The 14,450-nt window shown below is 42.5% G+C and overlaps 1 protein-coding gene across 3 annotated transcripts in view; it reads left to right on the plus strand.

Annotated features, from left to right (window-relative positions):
• The window catches only part of ITSN2 (intersectin 2), a 129,860-nt gene extending 115,451 nt beyond the window's left edge, over nucleotides 1-14,409 (plus strand). For all 3 annotated transcript variants that reach the window (XM_048845652.2, XM_048845654.2, XM_048845653.2), the window contains 9 exons: nucleotides 1,015-1,198; nucleotides 2,432-2,530; nucleotides 2,731-2,898; nucleotides 3,677-3,889; nucleotides 4,866-4,987; nucleotides 9,264-9,346; nucleotides 9,656-9,739; nucleotides 10,156-10,329; nucleotides 11,891-14,409. In XM_048845652.2, coding sequence (XP_048701609.1) covers nucleotides 1,015-1,198; nucleotides 2,432-2,530; nucleotides 2,731-2,898; nucleotides 3,677-3,889; nucleotides 4,866-4,987; nucleotides 9,264-9,346; nucleotides 9,656-9,739; nucleotides 10,156-10,329; nucleotides 11,891-12,048 — 1,285 coding nt within the window. In that variant the 3' untranslated portion in view covers nucleotides 12,049-14,409. The remainder of the gene's footprint in view (nucleotides 1-1,014; nucleotides 1,199-2,431; nucleotides 2,531-2,730; nucleotides 2,899-3,676; nucleotides 3,890-4,865; nucleotides 4,988-9,263; nucleotides 9,347-9,655; nucleotides 9,740-10,155; nucleotides 10,330-11,890) is intronic.
• Nucleotides 14,410-14,450: the final 41 nt, after the last annotated feature.

Here is a 14,450-nt window from a genome sequence, read left to right on the forward strand (position 1 = left end):
CAGTATGCATCCGATGAAGTGAGCTGTAGCTCACGAAAGCTTATGCTCAAATAAATTGGTTAGTCTCTAAGGTGCCACAAGTATTCCTTTTTTTTTTTTTTTTTTTTTTTTTTTTGCTCCTGCTGATTATTTCCCACTTGATAATCCTGCGATGTCAATTCAGAGCATTTAAGTATAATGTCACAAAGAAAGGGTTATGAGAGGGAAAGGAACAAAGAACGGGAGCAGGTGAACTTTTAACGGAGGGCCTTAGAAATATAGAATATGTGAGGAAAATATATATATAACATGTTTTTCAGAGTTTTCTGAGAGTGAATTTTTGCAATGACAAACCTGTTAATTATTTACTATAAGGTGGGATGATGCTGTAGGCATGTGCGGGGTTAAATCCGACTAGATCAGCATTTGTCAAACTGGATATCGGACCTAAAAGGTCAGACTGTTGTAGAAAGGTCTTGAGAGTGGCGGCTGCTGGCTGGGTGTCCAGCTCTGAAGGCAGTGCCACCGACAGCCGCAGCACAGAAGCCGCAGCACATGCTATGGCGGGAGGTGGGGGAAGTCACCACTTTTTGGGGGGGAGTGGTTATCACAACCTGAAATATTTTCAAAGGGGATTCCAGCAAAAAATATTTTGAGAACCCCTGGACTGGATGATCATGATGGTCCGTTCTTTGACCTTAAAGTCTATAAGTCTGTGGAGGCCAGTGGTTGCACTGTTTGTCCAAAAACGCCTTGAAGGGGAGGGAGTATTCCCATTGTTTCAGATATCACTTCCTCAGCAATCTACATCTGTTATTCAAGTCTGTCAGTACAACATGCAGTGCCAGCATTCAGTCAGATTTGTGATACATCTGAGGCCTAACAGTTCTGGAAGGGAGGTTTTTTTTCTGTAGGAACTCGATGATATTGAGTGCAATCAGGAATCCACCTGTCTGACAGATGGAAATTCTGAGACTCCAGGATTAGGCCACTTCTGCATTACAGAGTCAAACTGTGAAATTCTCTCCTCTGCAGAGCCCTGCGTGTGCGTAAGAAGACAGGAGGAGAAAAAATGCCGGTGCAGATGATGGGGGACATCCTGGCTGCCGAGCTCTCTCACATGCAGGCCTATATCAGATTCTGCAGTTGCCAGCTCAATGGAGCTGCATTGCTGCAACGGAAAACAGATGAAGAAACAGAGTTCAAAGAATTCTTAAAGGTATTCTATTATATTGTATCCTGATTTCCTTTCCCTTGATGGCAGGGCACGTTCAAAAGCCTGTCCAACGAAAGGTTGACTTGACCAGAAAAATCCAGGACTTCAGAATCCTTCATGCATAGATAAAATCCTCTGCTTTCCTATGAATCTGATATGCGGATAGTGTTAACATTCAGTGACAGTTGCTGTAGAATGTGTTCTTCATGTTCCCTTGCGAGTGTTTTATTCCATTTTCCATTTCACTGCTTTACATTAATCCAGCATAGTTGCTGCACCTTCAAAGTTACAGTGCTTGTGTTTGCCTTTCTTTCACGATTCATGCTACAAAAGAGGTTGGAGTTGATTGATTTGGACTGCAAGGCTTTTAAACACCCCGTATAACTGGCAAAATCAATGAGCTGTTGCTGGATTGTTCTGTTTTGGACTGTGTGATTGCTATAGGTGCAAGGACTTCACAAAAGTGAGACATGCGCCATGAGGCTAACAAAGAGCATAACATTACATAAAATAACTAAGAGTAAGGAACTGCTGCTGCAGCTCTACTGATGAGTTGTCTTTGATGAAGGACAATCAGCAGCGAAGGGGAAAATACCAAAACATTTGACACAGAGTTTAGGTTTTTTTTTTTTTTAAACAAACTCTCCCGGATCCTTATGTAAAATAAAAACGAAGTCAGCTTTAAATTATAGGGTTTTGGTGACTACAGGAACTTCACTCTCCTGGCTTATGTTGGCAGAATGTCTCAGGTTTGTCTACACTGAAATTAACCACCAGTGGCAGGCTTGTGGCAGCTGACTGGAGCTCATGGGGCTGGGACTGTGCTGCTGTTTAATTGCAGTGTAAACGTTCAGGCTCAGGCTGCAGTCCTAGTTCTGGGACCCTCCCACCTTGCATGGTCCTAGAGCCTGGGCTCCAGCCCGAGCCTGAACATCTACACCTCAATTAAAGAGCCCCTTAGCCCAAGCCCTGGGACCCCGAGTCAGCTGGCATGGGCCAGACGCAGGTTTTTAATTGAAGTGTAGAGTAGACATACCCTCAGTAGAATGACAGTTCTATCATTCTTTGCCATTGGTTCTAAATGTAAATGCACTGTGATTTTTCACCTAGATCGGCTCTAGGATTTCTTGCAGTAACTGGGAAGATTCATTCCATCAGGCACTGTTCAGTGCAGTGATGCAAATAGTTACTTTTATTTCTTGATCAGTAATGCAATGTCTCTGGATTACACCATAGAAACTAGCCTCTGACCCTCGCTGTAAAGGAATGCCACTCTCCAGCTTCCTGCTGAAACCTATGCAGAGAATTACACGCTACCCTCTGCTCATAAAGAGCGTGAGTATCCTGGGTTTGTAAAATTCTGAATCTTGTAGCATTTTAAATTTGATTTTGGAATCAGTATAACTGCGGTTGCAAAACAGAGAAAGCATTGTTATGTAATAAGGATTTCCTTATAAGTGTATCACATCTGGCGCCTATCCTTACCTGGGTTTATCTCTGTCTGTTTCTGTTTCCTCCCTTCCGATCCCAACCAGATTCTGGAGAATACCCCAGAAAACCACCCAGATCACAGTAATCTCAAGCTTGCCTTGGAACGCGCAGAGGAGCTGTGTTCTCAAGTTAATGAAGGCGTGCGTGAGAAAGAGAACTCAGACAGGCTGGAGTGGATACAGTCCCATGTACAGTGTGAAGGACTTGCTGAGGTAACTGGCTTAGCTAGTGCTTGGGTGGTTGGCATAGATAGGGGTGTAATGTAGAGCCTTTTAAAGTTAATTTACACAGAAACCAGGTAGGAAAAAATAAGTGGTGGTAGCATGTTCTGCCAGCTAACATCACCTGAGCTCTACCCACTTGTGATCTCAAAGGGAGATGCCACTCACTAGATTGTGTGAATATCCATAATATGATTATCCTTCACCTTTCTTGCCTGCTTTGAGCAGCAGTGAAATTGCTGACGTTTTAAACTTGTACCATTAAACTTCAGTTAATATTAACTGAAGCAATTTCCCACTCTTCAGATTTTGCTTAAGCTGCCAGCAAACTGAGGCAGATGTTCCTATGTGGTATTACTCTTTGTCCACATTTTTGAAGTTTTTCTTCACAACAGTAAGAGCCTAGAAACTATTTTTAAACTTAATTCTTGAGCACAAGATGGCAGCCACTAGGGAAAAGTTTCAGCTCACCAGCCCAGTCAGACTCCTGAATTTGTGGTCTTAAAGCCCTAAACTAATCTTTTTCGTTGAGAATAGGGCTGAAACCACTACAGATTATAGGGAAGTTGACTTCTCTTAAGACTTGCTAGGATTCTTTCCCATGTACTATAAACTACTGGGGGAAATACACAAGAATTCTGCCTGCATTAAACAAAGAAGGTAGGATTTTGAGGGTCATAACCAATAATCACTCCGAAGACAATCAGGAAACGATGTACATAATATCCAGCTGCTGCTGCTACTCACATATTGATTATATCTCTCTTAGCAACCGATTTTCAACTCCATTACAAACTGCCTGGGTCCCCGAAAGCTCCTGCACAGCGGCAAGCTCTATAAAACAAAGAGCAATAAGGAACTATATGGCTTCCTCTTCAATGACTTCCTGCTCCTTACCTACATGGTCAAGCAGTTTGTTTCTTCAGGGTCAGATAAACTGTTCAGCCCCAAGTCCCACTCTCAGTTCAAAATGTATAAAATGGTGAGTGAATTAAAAAGCAAATTCGTAGTTCTTGATCTCTTAATAGGAATCCTGTTCTCTCTCTCTGTGGTGATACATTATCTAGTGCTGCTTGATTATTCACGGTTGTACTGAGTATTGCACAGTCTCGACTGTATTGGGTGTAATTTTCATTCATTGGGACTGAACGTTGACTATGTGGGGATTTTCTCTCAGTGGACACACAATCCCTATTCAGGAAATGTGAGTATGCTGAAGAGAGAGCCCTCCTTGCATCAATTTTATAAAATCCTCTCTCTGCTTCATAGTCGAGTACCTCCTCAGTACTCTGGCCAATCTGGTCAGAAACAGGAACCTGAGATGAGGCTCTTAAATCCACATTAATATTCATTCATTCACTGATTTTTGAGGACAAGGTGCATGGTGCTCAGTGGTTTTGAAAATTAGGCCACTTGTTTAGAACCCTAAATGTTGACTTGTGAGCCTAACTTTAGTCCCCTCTACTTGAAAATGTGGGCCTCTGGGTCCAACCCCTGAATGCTTCCCAATGAGTGCTCACAGTGCTCCTGAAGGGGGTAGGCAAGTACGCTCATTTTCTGATGGAGGAAACCTAAGATGCTGAGAGGTTAAGTGGTTTGCTCAAAGCCACACACTAAGTCTGTGATGAAGTTGGGAGTAAAAAGCAGGAACTCCTGTTTCCCAGTCTTGCATTCGTCCATGCTGTTTCACTGCTTATACAGCTCTTTCCTTTTCATAAAGCAGTTTTCTTAGGTAGCCAAGAGTGTGTTTTAGCCCTGTATTTGCTGGTTTATCTCTTAGTCCTAGAAAGAGTTTCTAAAATCTTTAAATATTGATCTCTCTGTTTTTCTGGTGTCCTGAGAGGGGTGTTCACTTTCTTTAGCAAAAGAAGATGTATTTAAATATCATAGTTTTGTTTCTGCTTATCATCACAGTGAGTTTGCCACAGCGAAGTTTGCCTTTCCTGTATGTCTTTCAGCCTCTTTTCCTTAATGAAGTCCTAGTGAAATTGCCAACCGACCCTTCGAGTGATGATCCAGTTTTCCATATCTCCCACATTGACAGAGTCTACACGCTAAAAACAGACAATATTAATGAGAGGTGAGTACCAGACATGCTGAGCCTTTTGGGACCTCGGTGGGTGGAAGAAAAAAGTGTTTAAGCCAGACACTCCAGTGGCTCGTTGCAGTTTAAGGGCAGCAGAACTTCTACCAGATTACTCCTCTGTACACTAATGTGGGAGTGCTTACACCGTGCAGAACTCACTTCAGACACACATGGACAAGCTGAAGGCATGGGGAAACTTTCTGTTGACTCACTGGGTGTTAGATAAGATCCATGGTGAGCGTTCAGCCAAGAGCTGGCTCCCTACCAAGTCTGTAAAGATTTGTCTGTCAATTCAGGGGGTTTCCTTCTGGACTCAGAACACACAGTGGACTTGTAAATAATTTTCTCACCTGCAAGTACACAGAGAGAGCTGTTTTGCCCTCATCATACTGGTCTAAATCAGGATGAACTGCTTTGAAGTCAGTGGAGTTACAAGCTGGTGTAGGAGGGGGGTCTTTGTAATAAGCCATCAGCTCTTCTTAGCTACATTTTTGTCTGCTGAAAGGCTGGTGTCTCAAAGGATAATCGGCTTGTTCCATGATCCCACTGAGTATTTAATATGAGCTAGCAGTTCATAATGGGGAAGCATTTTCGCTTGGCAAAGAGACTGGAACAAGAAGCTGGATGGAGGAGGACTGAGGTTGGATGAGGAGGGCTGGCTGGGCCAGAAGACTGGGACAGGGATCAGAAGCCTCAGGAGTGAGACTGGGACTCAGGAAGGAAGGAGAATGAGACTGGGACAAGGATCTAAGGGTGGAGAAAAGACAGGACTGGGACAAGGACAGAGTCACGGAGTGACACTGACCATTTAAGAGGAAGTGTGACATATTAGCTGCCTCCTAATTGGGCTTAAATAAGGTCACCTTTGCTCTACGGGGAGAAGATTTAGTAAGTTGGAGGCAGAGACAGCAGGAATCAGCCAGGAAAAGGGGCAGGTGAGAGTTGACAAATACCAGGATTACTGAGAGGACCCTGAAGGAACCAGTAGTTGGTTTCTGGGAGAAGGCAGGAGAGCAGCAAGAGGGGTTCGCTGGCTGATTTCCCAGATCCAGAGGGCTGAAAGGGACTGAAAGTCACAGCAGCAGAGGGAGGTGCCTCCTGATGTCTAAGCTGGAGAGCCGAAGCTGAGGGCCAGAGAGGGCTGAAGGCAGAGGAGCAGCAAAGTCACTTATCCGCTGGCATCTCCTTACCTGGAGAGCAGGAGCTGGGGAAACAGTGAGAGAGCCAGGGGGAGTAAGGGATGCTTCCCTGGTGAGGATGATCTCCCACCAGAAAGGCTGTGGGGTTTGCTCTGGGAAGAGGAGGGTTGCACTCCAGTTGGAAGGGCTGGGGTGTCTGTCCTGGCTGAGGGACAGAAGAGGATGGACAGAGTCTGGGTGTGGCAGAAGACACTGGGATGTGGTATTTGTTAGCTCAATGGATGAGGTGTATTTGATAGACCACTTGCACTGTGGTGCTACATGAACTATGTTTTGGGACCTACGTTTTGGATTGTTTGTGCAATCAATGTTTTGTAATAAACTAGCCACTAGGAGGGGTATTCTTGAGGCAAGAGACCCTGGTGTGGAGTTACTGGGGACTCTGAAGAAGGGAAACTGAGGTGGTCTGCCACAGGAGCATGATCTAGGCTGGGGTTGCCCTCTAACAGACAGGTTTGAGGGGGGATGGGACAGAAGGGGTCAAGCTTTGCAGAGTAGGTAGAAGAATCTGTGCCCACAAGAGCACACTCCCTTCTAGAGCCTGGAATGGAACTCAAAATCCCTGAGTCTCACCATATCTCTGCTGTCAGCAAATATCTGTGTAACCCACTGGCAGTGTGTCCAATTCCCTCTAGTGCTGTTCCACACAGAGGATGACAACTTATTACTGAAAGAAAAGGAGTACTTGTGGCACCAATTTATTTGAGCATGAGCTTTCGTGAGCTACAGCTCACTTCATCGGATGCATACCATGGAAACTGCAGCAGACTTTATATACACACAGAGATCATAAAACAATACCTCCTCCCACCCCACTGTCCTGCTGGTAATAGCTTATCTAAAGTGATCATCAAGTTGGGCCATTTCCAGCACAAATCCAGGTTTTCTCACCCTCCACCCCCCCACACACAAACTCACTCTCCTGCTGGTAATAGCCCATCCAAAGTGACCACTCTCTGCACAATGTGCATGATAATCAAGGTGGGCCATTTCCTGCACAAATCCAGGTTCTCTCACCCCCTCACCCCCCTCCAAAAAACACACACACACAAACTCACTATCCTGCTGGTAATAGCTCATCCAAAGTGACCACTCTCCCTACAATGTGCATGATAATCAAGGTGGGCCATTTCCAGCACAAATCCAGGTTTTCTCACCCCCCCACCCCCATACACACACAAACTCACTCTCCTGCTGGTAATAGCTCATCCAAAGTGACCACTCTCCCTACAATGTGCATGGTAATCAAGGTGGGCCATGTCCAGCACAAATCCAGGCTTTCTCACCCCACCCCACCCCACCCCCTTTTTTTTTTCCGGGGACACACACACATACACAAACTCACTCTCCTGCTGTTTGTGGGGGGGGGGGGGGTGGAGGGTGAGAAAACCTGGATTTGTGCTGGAAATGGCCCAACTTGATGATCACTTTAGATAAGCTATTACCAGCAGGACAGTGGTGTGGGAGGAGGTATTGTTTTATGATCTCTGTGTGTATATAAAGTCTGCTGCAGTTTCCACGGTATGCATCCGATGAAGTGAGCTGTAGCTCACGAAAGCTCATGCTCAAATAAATTGGTTAGTCTCTAAGGTGCCACAAGTACTCCTTTTCTTTTTGCAAATACAGACTAACACGGCTGTTACTCTGAAACTTATTACTGCTATCCGTAACGCCATTAGCTGAAGTGGAAGAGGTCTGTGTGATGGATCTAAAGGTTTCAACCCTACTGATGACCCATGTATCAATATGATGCCAGCTAGTGGAATTCATTTTTTTCAGTTTGCTTTTTTCAAAACCTAGGAAATTAAACACAAAAATAATGTTAAAAGAAAATTGTTAAGGATGCAGTGTCAACCACTCAAAAGTTAGAGGTCCTGAGGAAAAAGTAGTATGTGATCAAAAAGTTAAAGACCGTATCATAATGTAGAGTAGACAAACAAGGGGACTGACCTAAGGGTGCACAAGCAACCCTAACTGTGGCATTTCCTAACTCTTGAGTGCTTGACTTTGCAATCTTAATAACGTTTTTCTAACATAGTGGTTTTGTGTGTAATATCCCATGTATAGGCTACCCACATGTGCCAGCCTAATTTTTAGGTCATGTCCTTTTCCTGATGCATAATTAGCACGGGCTTCTCTTTGTCTAGACCAACATATTGCATAAAACTGAGACCCTTTGGAGAAGGTTTAAATTACACTAAAAAAATTGTTCTCCATAAAACCGATTGCAAAATTCTCAGCCTCCATGAGATTCACGCCACTCATCTCTACACACCCCACATACCAGTGCCAGAGCACACATACCAGCTAAGGAGAGGGCTGGTGCCACTGCTCTGGGCTGGGTCGGGCAGGCAAGACGATTTCGGACGATTTCCCATGGTAGTTGGGGGCAATGGACCAAGCCTTTGCTAGGTCCCCTTACTCCAAAGATGGCCACAGAGGCACCTTCACAAAGCCCATAAAGGAGAGAGCACAGCCTAACCTTCGCTTTGTTAGACTCCAAGAGCTCAGTCTAACTGGTATATCACTATGAAGCAGGTTCTCCAGTCTCATAATTGTTCCCATGGCTCTTCTCTGAACCCCTTCCAATTTATCAACATCCTTCTTGAATTGTGGGCACCACTATTCCAGCAGCAGTCGCACCAGTGCCAAATACAGAGGTAAAATAACTTCTCTACTTGTGCTTGAGATTCCTGTTTATGCATCTCAGGATCACATGAGCTTTTTTGGCCATGTCACACTGGGAGGTCATGTTCAGCTGATTATCTGCTACAACCCCCAAATCTTTTTCAGAATCGCTGCTTCCCAGGACAGAGTCCCCCGTCCTGTAAGGACTGGCTACAGTCTTTGTTCCTGGATGTATCCATTTACAGTTAGCCATAATTTTACATCAAATGAACAGATGATGGTGGGATCCTTGTGGTCAAGGAGACCTCAGATCAGCTCATCTCAAAAGAAGGGAACAAAAAAATGTGACTTGAATTAAAGACCGTGAGATTTATTAAGTGTTGCTGGAATAACAAGCAAGATTCTTGGCTCCAAAGTGACTCTGCAGGGATTAATTTTCACAGGACGGCCTGGGTCCAGAAGATCAAAGGAGCATCAGAGCAGTATATTGAAACCGAGAAGAAGAAACGGGAAAAAGCTTATCAAGGTACAAAATGTGGGCACTGGCCTAAAAGGGTGCAGGGCTCTCGTGTGCCTGGAAGGATTTCAGAGTCTTCTCTTGAGGAAGTAGCTTCCAAGGTGGTTGAGCTAATGTCCCTCTTCCAAATGATTAACTCTTGACTGGGAGTGTAGGTGCTATTGCATGGCTGAGTGTGTAACTCGTGTATTAATAGAAGGGGTCTCTGCATATCAACTGACTACATCACTTGTTCCAAATGGGACAAATTAAAGTAATATTGTTGCCAGTTTTATTTGTACTGTCAAGCTGTTTATTAATTCTGATTTTCTTTTCCAGCACGCTCACAGAAGAGCTCAGGGATAGGACGCTTGATGGTACATGTGATTGAAGCTACAGAGCTGAAAGCCTGTAAACCTAATGGTAATAATTTAGGGGTGGAAGGCTAGTACATTCAGAGAGGCGGGTTAAGAGTTCATTGAGTCAGGCAAAAGTGCAGATTTCAGTGACAGGGGTGGCTCTCAGGGATGCAATGGGGTGACATCTTTCTGCTGTACTAGTGAATAAGTTGTTGCCTAATCCAAGCTTTTGGGATGGCAGCGCAGAATGCACCTTCAAAGAGCAGTCACAATAGGTGAGAGGTTTTTGTATTGGGCTGTACATTTGTGTAAATCCAGCCTCTGAGGAAGACTTTTACTTTGAAGAATAAGATGAAGAACAAGAGAAATGTGAGAGCGCCTTGGCTGTGGTCTGGCTCTTTTGTGTGTTCCTATTAATAAAGACTCTTCAGTACTAGATCTGCTTAGGGAAAAGCATTTCACCATTTGTCCTATGTTTAGGGAAAAGCAATCCGTATTGTGAAATCAGCATGGGATCGCAGAGCTATTCAACCAGGACGCTGCAGGACACTTTGAATCCTAAGTGGAACTTCAATTGTCAGTTCTTTATTAAGGACCTTTATCAGGATGTGCTGTGTATCACCATGTTTGACCGGGATCAGTTCTCACCTGATGGTAGGTGTAAACATTTTTTCAGGACATGGAGAATTCTCTGATCATTTTGATTGTGCTGCATGTTTTCCTCCCAAATAGCCACAAGGGCTTAACATGTGGTCCCACTCTGAGAAAAAGACACTTTCTTACTCACTAGGTATGTTAGCCCTGCAAAGTCAACACAGCTCTGGGTGATCAAGCTGGATTCTATTCGGTCTTGTCCATCAGCAACAGAAGTGTTTCTTTTCAGTCTGTTACACCTGTCTAAGCCCCTGGAGGAAAATGGGGCTGCAGAAGTGTCACTGAAGGCAGAATGTGTTCCCTTCATTGCTGGTTGTGATGCATGAGAAAGAAGTCAGCTTGAGTCTCAGATCCCAGGTTACATTGGCAGAGCTGGCAGTTACAAAAAACATTTTTTTTACCTGTAAGCTGAGCACATTTGATATGGAAATCATTAACTCACAATAAACAGGGGACCTCCCAGTGCCATTTTTAGTGACATTTCAAGGTAGAACCTTACTTTTATACATGCGGTACTACTGTGTACTATAGCAGTATGCATGAGGTTGTCAGGATGAAAGCTGTATCCTTGTAAACACACCTGTAGGACTGTTGTTCAGAATCATCATTCCTCATGGAGAGAATAAAATACATAAATCTAATTAAAAGTGGCTGAGTTAAGGCAGTTAAACCCCTTGGTTTTCTTCTTGGCACGGCAACTGATTCATTGTGAAAACTAGGGTAAGTCACTTAGTTTCTGTCTCCATTTGTAAAATGAGAATATTTGTATTTGAAAGGGATGGTATTAGAAATGAACTGATGTTTGTGAAGCATTTTGAGATCCTTAGATCAAAGACATAAGTGGAAAGTATCACTTCTAATATTTTTTAGCTCTGTGCTTCTAGAACTCTTATCTAGCAAAAAGTCCCTTTCATCTTCTAAGTTGTGCAGGATGATTATACTGGCTGAGCAGTAGGCTTGTGCTTGCTGAGGTGTTACTCTTTAGTATCGTTCTCTTACTTCCTATGACTGGGAGTTACTACACCCATAAAAATTCAAGCTTTATATGATAAATACATTAACAGTAATGGGAACAACTGAATTGCTTAACATAAGAACGTAAGAATGGCCATATTGGGTCAGACCAATGGTCCATCTAGCTCAATATTCTGTCTCCAACAGTGGCCAGTGCCAGATACATCAGAGGGATTGAACAGAACAGGGCAATTATCAAGTGATCCATACCCTGTTTTCCAGTCCCAGCTTCTGGCAGTCCTAGGCTTAGGGGCTCCCAGAACATGAGGTAATCTAAACTAATCTAGTCTACTATGGGAAGTAGTCATGGTTAGGGGATTCCAAGGAAAGTGCACTAGGCACTTTGAGAAACTCTTGAGCACTAGATGATGATCCAAGAAGTCCTTCTCAGCTCTGACATCTGTGATAGGTGTCCATTTCTCTTTATATTACATAGAGCTATTAAGCCATTCTAAATGCTTATCTAATGTTAGTGCTTGCCTTGTTTGCTCAGGTTTTCTAATCTAAGATTTATAGCTAATGCTGTTCACTTACATTTGTTCAACAGATTTCTTGGGTCGCACTGAAGTTCCAGTAGCAAAAATCAGAACAGAACAGGAGAGCAAGGGACCTACAACTAAACGTTTACTGCTGCATGAGGTTCCAACCGGGGAGGTTTGGGTCCGCTTTGATTTGCAGCTCTTTGAGCAGAAAACACTCCTTTAAGAAAACATTTTTATTTTAAAAGACAAAGCTGACAGCTTGGCCACCTCCACCAGAGCTGAAAGCATTTTACAACTCATTCATCGCTCCAAGCCAGTTACTGAGCAAGAATTCCTGTTGCATCATCACTCTTCCTAATTATCCGTTGTATATGATTTCTTTGCTGAGTCTTAAATTGCTGGTGATCTATGCAAATGCAAAATTTACTGTATATAAGATACTGTAGCTCAGTGCCTTTTTTTTGATTAATATCGACATTTTTGTTGTGTTCAGATGCCAATGTTTCTGTTTTCAGGGCCATAAAAAGTATTAAATAGTATTTTGGCATCAAAATGTATGTATATATAATGTTACCACTTAGTCTAACATATAGACTGAGGAATGGTTTAGTTGAAGGCTAGAATCATTCCATTTGAAATCTGAAAAGTGATATCCACTGGAATATTCCCTTCTCAGGGTGTTAATTATAGGGATTAAATGCTGAAGCCTTCGCATTTGCGGAGGCTTTAAAATGCTGTATGTTCTTTAAAAAAAAAAAAAAAATCAAATGCAGTTCTTTACTTGAAACAGTTCTGCACTGAATAAGAAATTGCAACTTGATTTTTCTTTCTGGTTCGGTTGTATTAATCACTTCTGGCAGAGACAATGTGGTTAAAAAGAGTAAGTAGAAAAAATGATTTATTTTAAATACTGTGTGTGACCTACAATAATGTGGAAGAATATTTTTCAACTTTTAATTTTCCTAAATTATTTGTGTAAAATTACTTGGTTTTGCAGATCTCCGTGGGATGTGTATCTTAATGCTTTGTCATTGCCAACATGTACATACAGAGTGAAAAATATGAGTTTATTAATGTAATTTGTCTACATATATTTACTGATGCATATTGATTTTAAAAAAATATATTTTATTGTACAGGTGAATGGGAAATAATGGGAAGTAACTTACAAGGACTAAATTCAAGGAAAGACTATTAAAATGTAAATTTTGTTTGCCATGGGAACTGCTAGTCCAGTAGGGGTTTGTAGAACTGAAATTTGTTGCAAGCAAAATCTTCCTCCCCACATGAAAATCAGGACTGGTAAAAGGGGGTTTGTTTTTCAAAGTGTTTGACAAATAGTAACCATGTTATTGCATCCTGAATTTGCCTTGTGGACCTTTAAGCATTGCATTCAATTCCAGACAATGAATGAATTTGTATCCCACAGGTGCTACAATACCTAATAATGCCTAACAGAGTTTCAAACCTGATTACCAGCCTGAATACCCTTTCTTTGCTGGACTTAAGTCAGACCTAAGTTTTTAAGTCAGACTTAAGTTTTAACAGTTTTCTGTGGTTCAATTTTTCTAGTCCTAAATAATAAAAAAAAAATCTTGGCAGCTTTTGAGAGATTGTGTCTATCTGATTGATGGGAATCATGTTTGTTTTATACATCTTAAGGGGACAGCATTTTGTTGTGAGAAAATAAGGTGTGATTGCCAAACCTTTGCATTTTGTATTTAATTGCAGCCTACCCCTAGTGAGACAGGGGTAATGGCCCAATATTTTAAAGGTTTTGAAACTATTCAATTTGTAGAATATTGGCAGAAGTGAATACAGCTGGAATTGTAAGTACTGGTCTTCCAGAAATATGTGCCTTCTATTTCCATGCCTGGTGGTGGATAACTCAATCTTTCTAGGACCATTTGTTGCTAAAAGTCATCTCAGTTTGTGCACCTTATAAGTGTCCAGCAGAAAGTCTTTCAAAAGTGGCGTGATATTAGTAAGCAAACTTTATTTTATGCTTCAGACACATATGTTTGTTTTCACTTACAAAGTTTTAACAGTGAAGTAAATACCAGTTCAAACAGTTCCTTGAGAATGTTGTTTAACTACTACAGAAGCTACAGTTACCTGTCCCCCATCAAACTGAGGATGGCTGGCCAGGGGCACTTTGAGTTGCTCGTTATTCAGACAGGGGATTTGTTTTTGAGGTTCTCAAGGTGCCCCATCCTCAGAGTTCTGGCCTACTGAAAAATAAACAAGATCTGGAACTAGTAAGTGAATGTTGATCTCCTTCAAGGTCATGAAAAGGACAACCCAGGGACCTGCTTTCCCTAACACGTTTTCACTGCACATTTTGATATCTGAAGTAAATCAGACCAGGAGTCGTAACAGACCACCTTATGTAGTAATGTGCAGATTCTAGAAATGTTTTTTCCTGTCTTGCTTGTTGTCTGTGTAGTTAGGCAGTCTCTGGGATTGTTAAAAAGACAGGCTATATAATGGCTGGAAAGGTAGGGAAAATGTTGGTGATTTATTTCTCTTTTCAATGCAAACGTTTCACAGCATTGCAATAAACTTCAGTGTTTTAGCATTGTCATCTGTCTCTATGCAGTGACATTTTAAAATGAAGCTCCTGCC

Source organism: Caretta caretta, chromosome 3 (genome assembly GCF_965140235.1).
Source record: "Caretta caretta isolate rCarCar2 chromosome 3, rCarCar1.hap1, whole genome shotgun sequence".
NCBI classification, from domain to species: domain Eukaryota; kingdom Metazoa; phylum Chordata; order Testudines; family Cheloniidae; genus Caretta; species Caretta caretta.